Here is a 14439-nt window from a genome sequence, read left to right on the forward strand (position 1 = left end):
CCTACATAATTTACACCAAATCCACCAAAAGCCCTGCCCACTTCCTAAAATTAATTGAAGAAGTTGTCACATCCCTCATCTACCATCAAAGACCCCTCCAGAAAACCTTCGCTCTGATGCTGTTAGCCGACTTTATGAACGCCACTTCCTGGACCACATTCCACCATCTGAAGCAGGCCGAAGACGCCAAAAAAGATGTCGAGTATGCAGCAGTAAAGGATTTCGAAGAGCTACCATTGTCCCCAGTGTCCCCTTGAACCCGGCCTTTGCATTGGTTTAATGCTTCAGACTATATCACACATCCCTAAAATATTAGCCCATATTCTTAACCATTTCTCCATTTTCAACATCTGTGCTGACCATTTCCCATGCTTCCTCAAATAACCATGCCACTGCCTTCTACGTGAACTTACCCTGGCCTGTTTTTTGACTATGCCTCTGCCAACTGTTTGGACTGCTTACATGTGAACTGACCATGGCCTGTTTTACAAACTACACTTATGCCCACCACTTGGACTGCTTGCACGTCATCTGAGCCTGGCCTGTTTTATGGACTATGCTTTTACCTACCGCTTGGACTGATCTGTTGCCCTGCTACTGTAGGACACAAGGGTCTCACATGTGAGGGGCTCCAGAAATGTTTTTCTGGATGGAGAAAACAATTTTTTTTGTTGTCTCCAGGTTTCATAATTTCCGGATTAGGGTCTGGAGTCCAGAGGCTTCATAGAGATTTGGGTGGGTTGAAGCCTCTGCCCCTGTGCACAGGTCTTACCTGATTGTGGCCCTTAGCCTGCTGCTGACTTACTACCACCATACCCCTGCCTGCAGCATAAACTGACCACACCTCTGCCTGCTACCTGGACTATGGAAATAATTAGCTGTAGCAAGAGGCAGTATGTTTACGAAGGGCTGGAGAGCAGTACAATAATGAGTGCAGGGAGGTAACGGTGTACCAGGACCAATATTATGGCTGTGCTGGCTGTCTCTGCCTGGACAATTTCTATGGACAAATGCTTTGGCTGTGCTGACGATATCCTTGTGCTGACTATAGACAATATTACTGTCTGCTGCCTGGATAATTACTATTGTTGCTAAGCACATCCCTGCCTGCTGCCTGCTGCATGCACCAATTCTCTCCTCTGGGGACACTACTAAAACCACAGGTAATACTTTTTTTTTTACTCTTTCCTCAATAGAATTTATTTTGGAGTGTAATTTTTGGTATGTAAATGCTATGTGTTAGAAATATAAGGTCCTTCAAAAATAATAGGTTGTCAGGAAATTAGATGTGTAATTTATACTTGTAGAACGCCTGAAAGTGCTACTTCAATGGTGGGCCTCTGTATGTGGCCAGGCTGTGTAAAAATCTGACACATGTGGTATCGCCATACTCAGGAGGAGTAGCAGAATGTATTTTAGGGTGTCATTTTTGCTATGTACATGTTATGTGTTGAAAATATCTTAACAATGGACAACTTTGTGGGAAAAAAATGCGTTTTTATTTTTTTTTTCCATATTTTCCAAAAACTTCTGGAAAAAAATGAACCGTTCAAAAGACTCATTCTACCTCATAGATTATACATTGGGGTATCTGCTTTCCAAAATGGGGTCATTTTGAGGGTGTTTCCATTGTCCTGGTGCTCCAGGGCCTTCAAAATTGTAATAGGTGGTTAAGAAATGAGATGTGTAATTTATGCTTGTAGAACGCCTGAAGGTGCTACTTCACTGGTGGCCCTCTGTATGTGGCCAGGCTGTGTAAAAGTCTCACACATGTGGTATCGCCATACTCAGGAGGAGTAACAGAATATATTTTGGGGTGTCATTTTTGCTATGTACATGCTATGTGTTGGAAATATCTTAAAAATTGACAACTTTGTGGAAAAAAATGCATTTTCATTTTTTTTCCCACATTTTCCAAAAACTTCTGGAAAAAAATTAACATTTCAAAAGACTCTTTATGCCTCATAGATTATACATTGGGGTGTCTGCTTTCCAAAATGGGGTTATTTTGTGGGTGTTTCCATTGTCCTGGGGCTCCAGGGCCTTCAAAACTGCAATAGGTGGTTGAGAAATGAGATGTGTAATTTATGCTTGTAGAACGCCTGAAGGTGCTACTTCCCTGGCGGGCCTCTGTATGTGGCCAGGCTGTGTAAAAATCTCACACATGTGGTATCACCATACTCAGGAGGAGTAACAGAATATATTTTGGGGTGTCATTTTTGCTATGTACATGCTATGTGTTGGAAATATCTTAAAAATGGACAACTTTGTGGAAAAAATGCATTTTCATTTTTTTTCCACATTTTCCAAAAACTTCTGGAAAAAAATTAACATTTCAAAAGACTCATTATGCCTCATAGATTATACATTGGGGTGTCTGCTTTCCAAAATGGGGTTATTTTGTGGGTGTTTCCATTGTCCTGGGGCTCCAGGGCCTTCAAAACTGCAATAGGTGGTTGAGAAATGAGATGTGTAATTTATGCTTGTAGAACGCCTGAAGGTGCTACTTCCCTGGCGGGCCTCTGTATGTGGCCAGGCTGTGTAAAAATCTCACACATGTGGTATCGCCATACTCAGGAGGAGTAACAGAATATATTTTGGGGTGTCATTTTTGCTATGTACATGCTATGTGTTGGAAATATCTTAAAAATGGACAACTTTGTGGAAAAAAAAAAAATGCGTTTTCATTTTTTTTCCCACATTTTCCTAAAACTTCTGGAAAAAAATGAACAGTTCAAAAGAACTCATTATGCCTCATAGATTATACGTTAGGGTGTCTTCTTTCCAAAATGGGGTCATTTTGTGGGCGTTTCCATTGTCCTGGGGCTCCAGGGCCTTCAAAACTGTAATAGGTGGTTGAGAAATGAGATGTGTAATTTATGCTTGTAGAACGCCTGAAGGTGCTACTTCCCTGGCAGGCCTCTGTATGTGGGCAGGCTGTGTAAAAGTCTCACACATGTGGTATTGCCATACTCAGGAGGAGTAGCAAAATGTATTTTGGGGTGTCATTTTTGCTATGTACATGCTATGTGTTGGAAATATCTTAAAAATGGACAACTTTGTGGAAAAAAATGCATTTTCATTTTTTTTCCGCATTTTCCAAAAACTTCTGGAAAAAATTAACATTTCAAAAGACTCATTATGCCTCATAGATTATACATTGGGGTGTCTGCTTTCCAAAATGGGGTTATTTTGTGGGTGTTTCCATTGTCCTGGGGCTCCAGGGCCTTCAAAACTGCAATAGGTGGTTGAGAAATGAGATGTGTAATTTATGCTTGTAGAACGTCTGAAGGTGCTACTTCCCTGGCGGGCCTCTGTATGTGGCAAGGCTGTGTAAAAATCTCACACATGTGGTATCGCCATACTCAGGAGGAGTAACAGAATATATTTTGGGGTGTCATTTTTGCTATGTACATGCTATGTGTTGGAAATATCTTAAAAATGGACAACTTTGTGGAAAAAAAAAAATGCGTTTTCATTTTTTTTCCCACATTTTCCAAAAACTTCTGGAAAAAAATTAACATTTCAAAAGACTCATTATGCCTCATAGATTATACATTGGGGTGTCTGCTTTCCAAAATGGGGTTATTTTGTGGGTGTTTCCATTGTCCTGGGGCTCCAGGGCCTTCAAAACTGTAATAGGTGGTTGAGAAATGAGATGTGTAATTTATGCTTGTAGAACGCCTGAAGGTGCTACTTCCCTGGCGGGCATCTGTATGTGGCCAGGCTGTGTAAAAGTCTCACACATGTGGTATCGCCATACTCAGGAGTAGCAGAATATATTTTGGGGTGTCATTTTTACTATGTACATGCTATGCGTTGGAAATATCTTAAAAATGAACAACTTTGTGGAAAAAAAAATGCGTTTTCATTTTTTTCCCCACGTTTTCCTAAAACTTCTGGAAAAAAATGAACAGCTTGTTAGTGTCTCAAGAAATTAGATAGGTCTTTAGTACATCAGGTGTGATCAGGTGTGATCAATTTTCAATGATTTGCACCATAGCTTGTAGACTCTATAACTTTCACAAAAACCAAATAATATACACTAATTAGGGTTATTTTTACCAAATATATGTAGTCGTATAAATTTTGGCCAAAATTTATGAAGAAATATTACTAATTTGCAAAATTTTATGACAGAAACAAATAAAAAGGCATTTTTTCACCAAAATTTCAGTCTTTTTTATTTATAGCACAAAAAATAAAAAACCCACTAGTGATTAAATAAGAAAGCTCTGTTTGTGTAAAAAAAAAAGGATGCAAATTTAATTTGGGTACAGTGTTGCATGACTGAGTAATTGTCATTCAAAGTGTGAGAGCGCTGAAAGCTGAAAATTGATCTGGGCAGGAAGGGGGTGAAAGTGCCCTGTAGGCAAGTGGTTAAAGTCTATGGGACCAAGCGACAAAAATCAAAAGTGCCCATTTTGAAGGCTTATATGCATGTAATTGGGCATACAGTGGTTATAGGGGTCCAGATCCTTCCCTCGGGGACATGTATCAATAAAAAAAAAAAGTTTGTGAAAAACATAAATTTTAAATGAGCAGTGATTTTTTGATTTTTAAAGTGAAAGCCTAAAAATTAAAAATTCCTTCTAATATAGTGCCTTAGTCTACCTGTAAAGTGGCAGATCTGTACCATGTCTAGAATCTGCTGCAGCAATAATTGAATTTATAAAGCCCAAAAAAACGACATTTTCCCTAAAGGTTGCCTTTATTTTGCTCAGCAGCAGCTGGGGAGCCAGTGTGTATGATGAGGCTACAATGTAGTGCACTGGGAACAAGATTAGAGATTTTTTTGGATACATTCTGGTGTCACTTTGACTTTGTATAGAAGTAACGGGTGCGTAAAAATTGGTCTTTGGGTGTCGGTGGCGCCTTCCCACCATAAACCTATAGAGGTACTCTTGATGAAAGCAAGAATTGGCCTTGCTGTAAAACATTGCAATGATATGCACCTGTCAAAAAGGTGCAGAAAAATTACTCTTTGGGTGTCGGGGGCACCTTCCCACGGTAACCCTATAGAGGTGCTTTTGATGAAGGCAAAACAAATTGCAATGATATGCATATGGTTGGTGTTTTTGCCATGTTTGATGTGCCTGAGACACAGTTTGCAGATAACAGTGCGATCTGCTGCAGATGTGCTGAAAAAGGCCCAGACAGCTGAGCTTTGGGGAGTGGGCCGGGAGATAACAGCTGCAGAATGTGTGGAATAGGGTGGAATAGGGTGGTGATGTCGGCCTCCTTGGGGTTGTGCCGCCTCACCTTCAGTTTCCTCCTCTGCTCTATCTGGCACCCAAGTCGCATCAGTGACCTCATCATCATCTCCATCTCCTCTATCTTTATCAATACCACTGGAGACAACTCGGCAATATGCTGCGGCTTGGGGAACATGAATGCCAATTTGTCTACCAGTGTTCCTCCCTCTCTCTAGGCTCATGTTCCTGTCATCCTCAACCTCAGAATCAACATCTGAATCCAGTAATGGCTGGGCATCATCAAGAAGCAAGTGGCTGATGCTGTGGTCAAATAACTCAGCTGACTCCTCAATGGCTGATGTTGGGGCTATGGCAGGAATAGATGTGGACAAGGAGGCAGGTTTATCCACTCTGGCAACTGCAGGGGATTGCACACTTGTCTCTGCTTGCGTGACAGAGGATGAGGAGGATGAGGATGGTTAAGTAAGCCAGTCTACCACCTCCTCTGCATGCTGTGGCTAGATAGCATGGGCAAACTCACTAAACAGAGGAAATGATGTCCTGAGGACCGACCACCATGTCCACTTTTACCTGTGGACACATTTGTTGCTGGGCCCCTTACAATGCCAAGGGCACGTCTGCCTCTCTTTGTTGTCCTCCCAGACATTATTAGGAGGGAGGGGCGGTCCTTATAAGCAAATGTAAAGAAGAAGTTGAAATCTGTATGTAGATGCACTTTAATTAATGTAAAGAGGTATTTGGTGCACTTTAATTTGAGCACTCACACTACACAGACACACTCCACGGATACACTATAATATACTGCAATATAATGCACCAAACGTACAGTGATGTACAGAACTATAATGCGTTTAACTGGCAGTAACGCACACAAAAGTAAATTGCGTTAAACTGGCAATAACGCACAAAACTATATAGCGTTAAACTGTCAGAAACGTACACAGAACTATATGTCATTAAACTGTCAGTAACGCACTCAAAATTATATGGCGTTAAACTGGCAGTAACGCACACAGAAGTAAATGGCGTTAAACTAGCAGTAACACAATCAAATAGATGGTGTTCAACCGTCACTACACTGACGCTATCTTAACTGTCCCTACTCTAGCTATAAACTAATGTAAAGATTACTGACACAGTCTCACTACACTACACTGAAACTATCTGAGCTGTCCCTACTCTACACTAATGTATGTATGAATGACACGGTCTCACTTCACTACAGTGAAACTATCTGAGCTGTAGCTACTACTCTAGCTGCACACTATGCAAAGCTGAATGATGGTCCTCCTCATTACACTCACACTATCCCTAGACTGACACTAAACTAATATTCTACACTGACGATTGAAGCAAAATAGCACAGTATAGCACACTAACTAACTAATAGCGCTGAACAGAACCCTGTTCTATCTCTCTCTACACGCCAAAATCACACTAAAAACGTCTGCCATTGAAAGAATACTTTTATACTATGGGGTGGGAATAAGCCATGATTGGATAAAGTTATGATGACAGTGTCCAATGCTCTATGCCCTGATTGGCTGAAGCTTTCACTGCTTTAGCCAATCAGGGCTTGCAATGCACTGTTCAGCGCCACAATGCATTGTGGTCGGTTCGGGGGGCGAACAAACAGTCGAACAACCTGTTTGTTCGGCTGTTGGTCGAACGTTCGAACAGCGCACAGCCACAATGTTTGGCCCGAACTAATGCTCGGGCCGAACCGTTCGCCCATCCCTAAAGTCCAGACTTAAATCCAATTGAGAATCTGTGTCAAGACTTGAAAATTGCTGTTCACAGACGCTCTCCATCCAATCTGGCAGAGCTTGAGCTATTTTGAGCTATTTTGCAAAGAAGAATGGGTAAAAATGTCACTCTCTAGATGTATAAAGCTGGTAGAGACATCCCCAAAAATACTTGCAGCTGTAGTTGCAGCAAAAGGTGGTTCTACAAAGTATTGACTCAAGGGGGTTGAATACAAATGCACGCCACAATTTTCACATATTTATTTGTAAAAAAAATTTAAATCATTTATCATTTTCCTTCCACCTCACAATTATGTGCCACTTTGTGTTGGTCTATCACATGAAATCCAAATAAAATACATTTACATTTTTGGTTGTAACATGACAAAATTTGGAAAATTTCAAGGGGTAAGAATACTTTTTCAAGGCACTATATTTAATCAGTTTTGAATCATTCCAGCATAGTCTACTAACAAGAGAAATATGATATTATGGGTGGACTGATCCTTTGAAATGCCGTGAGCAATGAACAGTCTATAAACTTTGCTTACCAGAAAGAATGAAGAAGAATGATGCAGGTTTAAGGAGGAATTCCACACCTTTGCTTAAAACCATTGTTATGCAGATTGATCCCATTACCATCAGAGTTATGCTCAGCAGAGAGAGAACAGCTGCTGTGATATTCATATCTATGAGAGGAACATATTGGTGAATGGCAAGAAGGAAAGCAGAAAAATCAAGGCTATCTACAAATGACTAGTCATGAGTTTTTATACACATAAATACACATATTAACAGCACCAAGGAATCAATATAACTGTTGTACATTAGAATCCAGGTAATAATAGCTCTTTATTCCACTCAATTTCTATTTATCATGTTCCCAATCCCACCTACCCCTGGTCAAAGCACAAGGATTTTTTTTTTTATATTTGTGCCTTCTAAGAACCTTAATGTGGACCTTAACAGAAAAAAAACATTCTACCTCATTGTATCAGACATTTTTTGTGTATTTATTCACTTTTTGTTTTGCTTCCTCTCCCCCCCCCCTTCCTCCTGCTCCTGGAGCCCCCAGGGATATCCGTGTCCGATATTGCAGAGGCATCAGCTTCTTGACAGTGATGGAAGAGGGATGGGCAGACCTTGCTCCACATCATCAGAGGCTGGCTGCAAGAACCTCAAGAGACAGTCAGCTCCTAATAATGTTTGAGGAAAGAAGATGGCAGCATGGGACCTGGCAAGTGGCAGATCAATACTGGATTTGCTGGGTGGGGGCAGGGCTGCTGATAAGGCAGTACAACTGGTCCCGTTGGACTGGGCCCAGACCTTATCAGCTAAATAGGAGGATCCAGGGCAACTTTATTGATCATTTCTTCCTAAATGAATACATGGACTTTACTAGACCACACCCCCGCTCCTACTTGTTTACCAGGGCTTAAATAACATTTCCCTGGCCCCATAATTTCAACAGAGGGGCCCAGGAAGTGGGACTGTTTTTTTATTTTCAGGGTGTAGGGGGGGTAAAGTCAGTGTCGCTATTTCGTTGCGTGGGTGGGTTGTAGTTTGGGTTGGGGGGCCCAGTCAGGATAGCTGTGTAGGGCCCCATGATTTCTAAGAGAAACCCTGGGTGGGGGAATATGTTTATTGAGCATAAAGTAAGAAAATATTGGAAAAAAGATGAATAGGGGTGTGGCGTTCCTCTTTAATTATGCTGTTGAAGTGTCAGTAATGTGACTATTACAGGAGATCGTTTCTGGTCGGGCTGTAGGTGGAGGGTACCCTTGCTTCACTCTCACAAAATACTGCAGGGCACATTAGAGTGTGGATGCATCTGCCTTTAATTAAAAATATTAGGCACCTATGTGATGAGGACTGCAAGGGGTGTGTGTCCCTGAGAGCCAGGCTCCTAGCAGTTTCTAATAGTTCTTTTAACGTTTTAAAAGAGAAGTTGATGAACAAGCTTACAATAATAAATGTGCATAATTATGAAAAATAATATTGCAAATTTAGCACCAAAAAGAAAGTAGATATTTATTAAATCCCCTGATGCTACACATTGAGACAAGAATGTTGCAACCACTTCAACATTTTCACTGATAGGTCAACTATGTTACCTGAGTTTCATGCATATATAAAATACCCTGTAGTTCACCCAATGATTTTGTTAAAAAATCATGCAATTGCATGAAAATCTCTTCTTGCACTGAATTAGACTCAGTGATACTTGCAGTATGATACTGCAGAACCTGCTGCTCGTATGGTAATGGGTGAAGTGGGAAAGGGGAGACGCCTGAGGCAGGAAGGGATAATATAAGTATTGCTGGTTGAGGTAAATTGAACATTCAACCTTTGCATTTGTCTATTCTGCAAAAAAGGTCCATGTTTTTGTTTTGTACACTGCCTGCAGCACAGTGCTGTAAGATTTCAAGAAAGGAACTGAGTGTTGGGATGACATAACTCAAGCGTGAAAGTGCAGGAGTTACATCATTAGTTATTGCCCAAAAACAGCAGAAACAATGTAATATAAAATGTTCAAGAATTAATGGAAAAGTTGGCATTGGTGGTGATGGCAAAGGTGGTGATGGTGATGATGGTGAAGCTGTATAAGAAAGAACATTGTCATCAGCACTGGAAGGGAACAAACTAATGCCCCGTACACACGATAGGATTTTCCGACAAGCTTGTTGTCGGAAATTCCGACCGTGTGTGGACTCCATCGGACATTTTCCATCGTAATTTCCGTCACACAAAATTTGAGATCTCAAATTTTCCGACAACAAAATCCGTTGTCGTAAATTCCGATCGTGCGTACACAATTGCGACGCACAAAGTTCCACGAATGCTCGGAATCAAGCAGAAGAGCAGCACTGGCTATTGAAATTCATTTTTCTCGGCTTGTCGTACTTGTTGTATGTCACCGCATTCTTGACATTCGGAATTTCCGACAAGATTTGTGTGACTGTGTGTATGCAAGACAAGTTTGAACCAACATCCGTTGGGAAAAAAACATGGATTTTGTTGTTGGAAAATCCTATCGTGTGTACAGGGCATTAGTCTCCTGTGCAAGTATTCTCTGCAAACTTCTACAATGTGACAAGTGTTCCTGGGCCCTCACCTGCCAAAGTTCCACTTTAAAGGGTTGGTCCTTCTTGAATAATATATTTCCATTTTGGATGATGCTGATAAGTGAAACCATTTTTAGTATTTCTCAGAGATGCTGGTGCCAACATCTCTGCATTTAAAAGCAAAACTCCAGGCATCAGCTAACTACACAGTTTATCATTTTTTTTTTAAATGTATTTATTTTAGGTACTTATAGCACCAACAACTTACTCAGCACTTTACATATACTGTATATTGTACATTCACATCATTTCATGCCCTCAAGAAGCTTACAATCTAAGCAGTGGTGTATTATCCATTGTGCAAGTGTGTGTGGGGCACAACGCATCACGACCATCGATCTTCTGTGGCCACAGGGGGAGTTAACTGTAAAAATAAATCCCCCCCTACTGGTCCGGCATCCCCCTGTACTGCTCCGCCGCCCCTTAGGAGTTCCCTGGCACCACTCCCCTTCCTGCTGCCTGCAGCTGTGGTTGGGGTGGGAGATCAGTGCAGTATTCAGGAGACATGTTTACCAGCCACTTCCTAAATGGACACAGGGGCGTTTGGTACCAATCCCTACTGTGTCCATTCATCACCGAAGCATAGTAAACTGTGTTTACTATGTTTCAGTTTGTGAATGAAAAGAAGTCTCTGTACAGTACAGTGTATATGCAGTTCAGCTGAGGCTGCAGAGAAAGGGGATATGAACTCCATATCCTCAGTCCCTCTCTCAGTCTCAAAAAAGAGAAATCAGGGGTCTCTTTAGACCCCTGTTTCAACAAAGCCCCCCCAAAGAAAGAAATATTAAAAAAAATATAAAAAATAACGTAAAAAATAAAAATGACAAAAGAAACATAGAGAGGCGTTGTTCACTCAGGGCATACTACAGCGTACGCCCATGCAAAGCTTTGTTTAACTGCACAGGGATGCGCAGGTGTTTCGTACTTTCCCATGCAGGCAGTCCCATTTATGTCAATTGAGAAGCATGGACTGCCTGGAAATAGCCGCTACTCTCAATTTGACATCCATTTAGGTGCCTGTCCCTGAGTTCTGCACCCACAAGGTTGTCAGATTGGGAGAAATGGGACTACCTGCATGGGGTTTTGAAGCATAGAACATCTGTACATGCAGGTAAGCATGGCCCTTACAGGGGCATACACTTGTTACCCTGAAAAATCTATATTTAAGATTTTTCATATCTTATAGATATGATGTGGGTTAAATAAGAGTTCTTTTCGATCAAGAGTGAAAGCTTAAAATATAATAACATTTATTAGGACACAGTTGAAAGTCTAGCTAATACACAATCGTCTATCGCCTTACACCAAGGAAGAAAATATTAGGTTGAAATAAAGTATTTACATGAAGGAATACAGGGTATATTCCTCAATACAGTAATCTACACACATATTTAGTTACAAGTAAAAGGGCATTCCTTTCCCATAATTACCCATCCTTACCAAAGCTCCTTTCAGCTCGCTGGTCTATCAGAAAGAGAACGGTTACCTCCCCCTTGGCTCTGAGTATATCAAACCAAGCTGATGTCTCATTGGTTGGCCTAGCTTGGATCATGATTGGAGGGCTTACTCCATAAGTCGGCCCCCTTTCATGCAAATCCTTGTGACTATGTTGGCCAAGTGTGTTAATTGCATTTCCCCAGGAAGTTAGGTCCAATGCATATCCCAGCATGGCACCCTTTCAAAGGAGTAGGTGTGGAACAATGGAATTGGCTCTCCATTGTTTGCATATACAAGCCTTGGCCCACATTCTCTGCTTTTAGCAAAAGCTTAAATGAAACCCTTTTTGCCTGGCTTTCATAGATGCCAGCTAAATGAAATATATTCATTATTACAATATTTTACAGTTATTAATGGAGATTTCATATAAACTCATAAGGCAACAGGTGGCCCCTTGTGGCCAGTTGAGAATATGAGACTCGGCCACACCTAAAATAATGGTTTATGTGCAATCTCCTTTAATATTTGGCACTTTCGGCTTTACCCTCTGAAATGAAATAAAACTCTTTGAGAAGAAAAAAAAACTTTTAAACTCTCCATCTCTACAGTTCACACTTCTGGATCCCAGTATTGGTAGTCATCACTTGTTCTGGATGTCATAAGTCCAAAATAGAAATCATGAGAAACAGCACCAAAACAAAACAATAAGGAAAAAAAAAAACAAAAAAAACATGAGGATCCTTGTTCTCAACAGTCCAATAATAACAATAGTCCGATAATAACAGTACGAAAGTCCATACGGCGAATCTGGTCCTGTTGCCCTTGCTTCTGGGACGGCCTTCACTGGTGATTCCAAGTGGATACAGCATACAATAATAGCCTGGGGACCAGCTTTTCCTGGCTTTCTAAAATTATACTTTATTAATGTGGACACAGGTAGAGAAAGAAAAACACAAGTACATTTAAAACATATGCATTCAACTGAATGCTTGTCTGGTAAGTCTGAGCCGTAAGGACCTTTGATTAGAATTGTCATAGATATACTGCGACATACTAATGAGACCCCTTTCCCAGTGACATGTGTAACAATTTGAATGGTTACGCCCTTCAGCCAGGTGTCTGATTTTCATCCCCCCATCTTTCTTCCTCCATTGTCATATGCCTGCAAGTACCTCTGCCCCACCTTCTGTGGAATACCACGTTGTGTGTGCGTGTATGACCCTTCACGTGTTCCGGGGAGTTTTGTTGCCATCGCAACTCACCACTAACTCCTTTTACTGAAACTGGGTACAGTTCAACCTTGGCTGGTGCCAAACCTTTGGGCATATAGCTCCGTCCTTAGCTACCGTGTGTAGCTACTGTATGAATCCTGCCTTTAGCAGGCTACGGAAGAGGTCATCACTTTAAGAGTTTTCAGTGCAGATTAGGCAGTGTCGCCTATGCAGACCAAAATAACTTGATTTCAGAATACGGATAAGTGTGATGTCATCAGTCACTAGTGGCTTCAGGAACAATCAAACTAAATTACTCTTAAGTACAATTGTACTATACTCCCTGCTATTTGCCAATCACTATGAGTCTCACCAGTCCCAGTATATCTATATGATATTCACACAATGCTCTTTGAACTTAGTTATGGTACGAAAAAGAAAACTGACCAACAAACAAAAAATTGATCAATGACCACATATGATGACTGCCCAATATTAGAACTGTAGAGAGGATTGTATGTCACATATACAACGAAAATAGTCACATGACCAGGTGTAACCAGGTGTTACTGTCATAGTTGGTAATAACTACCATGACATACATTTATATAAAACAATTATCCAATGTCGAAAGAGAAGAAGAAAAACTGTTGGAACTTGGTCCATCCCCAAAATGCTATAGGGAAGCTTTAATATTCTATATCAACATTTCTAACCATTTTAAATGTTCTCCATATAATGTTCCCCCTACTCCCCTCTTTTTTTTTTTTTAATTTATTTATTTATTTCACCCTAGTGACACCAAACTCAAGAATCACCATACAAAAAAAATAAATAAATAAAGGTCCTATAGGAAAGAAAGAAAAATAGTAAACATTAAAAAAAAAATTCAAAAAAAAAATTAAAAATCGTTCTTCCCCCCTTTGTTTTTTCTTTCTTTTGTAAAGAAAAAAAAATTACCGTTAAGAAAAAAGAAGAATAAAAATGGGAGAAAAAAAAAATGTAACAAATTAAAAAAAATTGAATCTGTATTCTGTCAAAAAAAAAAAAACATTGAAACTGCCTTCAAACATTGTAGCTATTCAAAAGGCAACACCCTCTGTCGGTGGTGATTAACATATTAATTGACTCTCAGTGAAAATCTATTTGCAATTCAATCAGGCCACAAGAACTTGTATTACAGAGAGCAGGATCTCTGTTTAAAAAAAAAAAAATATTGCTGATGAGGTACACAGATGATCCGCCCCTTTCTGTGTGCCAAACACTGCACTTATGGGATAAGCCCCTCACTCTAAGCAGCTGCTTAAAATTACAAACTCATGTGATATAAAATAAATAAATTAAAAAGGCAACACACTTTAGTACACCCCATGTGAACAAAGCCTTAGTAGGAATTTAACAGGAATTTGTTTATGTGTGCTTATTAAGATTTAGTGTATTTTTTTAGTGAAAACAGTGATTTGATAAACATTTGCGCAACTTTTCAGGGCCTAAAAAAGTCAACTATTGCCCGAATTGTACTGGGGGGTCAGTGTGCCCCCCAGTACAATCCCTAAGATCAGTCTGACTTTGGGGGATTTTACTGGGGGATAGACTGGCCTAGAGGAGAGATTATTCTGGGCAAATCGACCTGGAGGGATTATACTGGGGGGACAGATTGACCTGGGGGGGTTTATTGGGGACATAGACTGACCTGGGGGAATTA

The 14439-nt window shown here is 40.5% G+C and overlaps 1 protein-coding gene across 1 annotated transcript in view; it reads right to left on the reverse strand.

Annotated features, from left to right (window-relative positions):
* Positions 1-14439, reverse strand: part of CACNG6 (calcium voltage-gated channel auxiliary subunit gamma 6) — a 202837-nt gene that overhangs the window by 15862 nt on the left and 172536 nt on the right. The window contains exon 3 of the mRNA XM_073602733.1: positions 7513-7650. Coding sequence (XP_073458834.1) covers positions 7513-7650 — 138 coding nt within the window. The remainder of the gene's footprint in view (positions 1-7512; positions 7651-14439) is intronic.

Source organism: Aquarana catesbeiana, linkage group LG10 (genome assembly GCF_042186555.1).
Source record: "Aquarana catesbeiana isolate 2022-GZ linkage group LG10, ASM4218655v1, whole genome shotgun sequence".
Taxonomy (NCBI): Eukaryota; Metazoa; Chordata; class Amphibia; order Anura; family Ranidae; genus Aquarana; species Aquarana catesbeiana.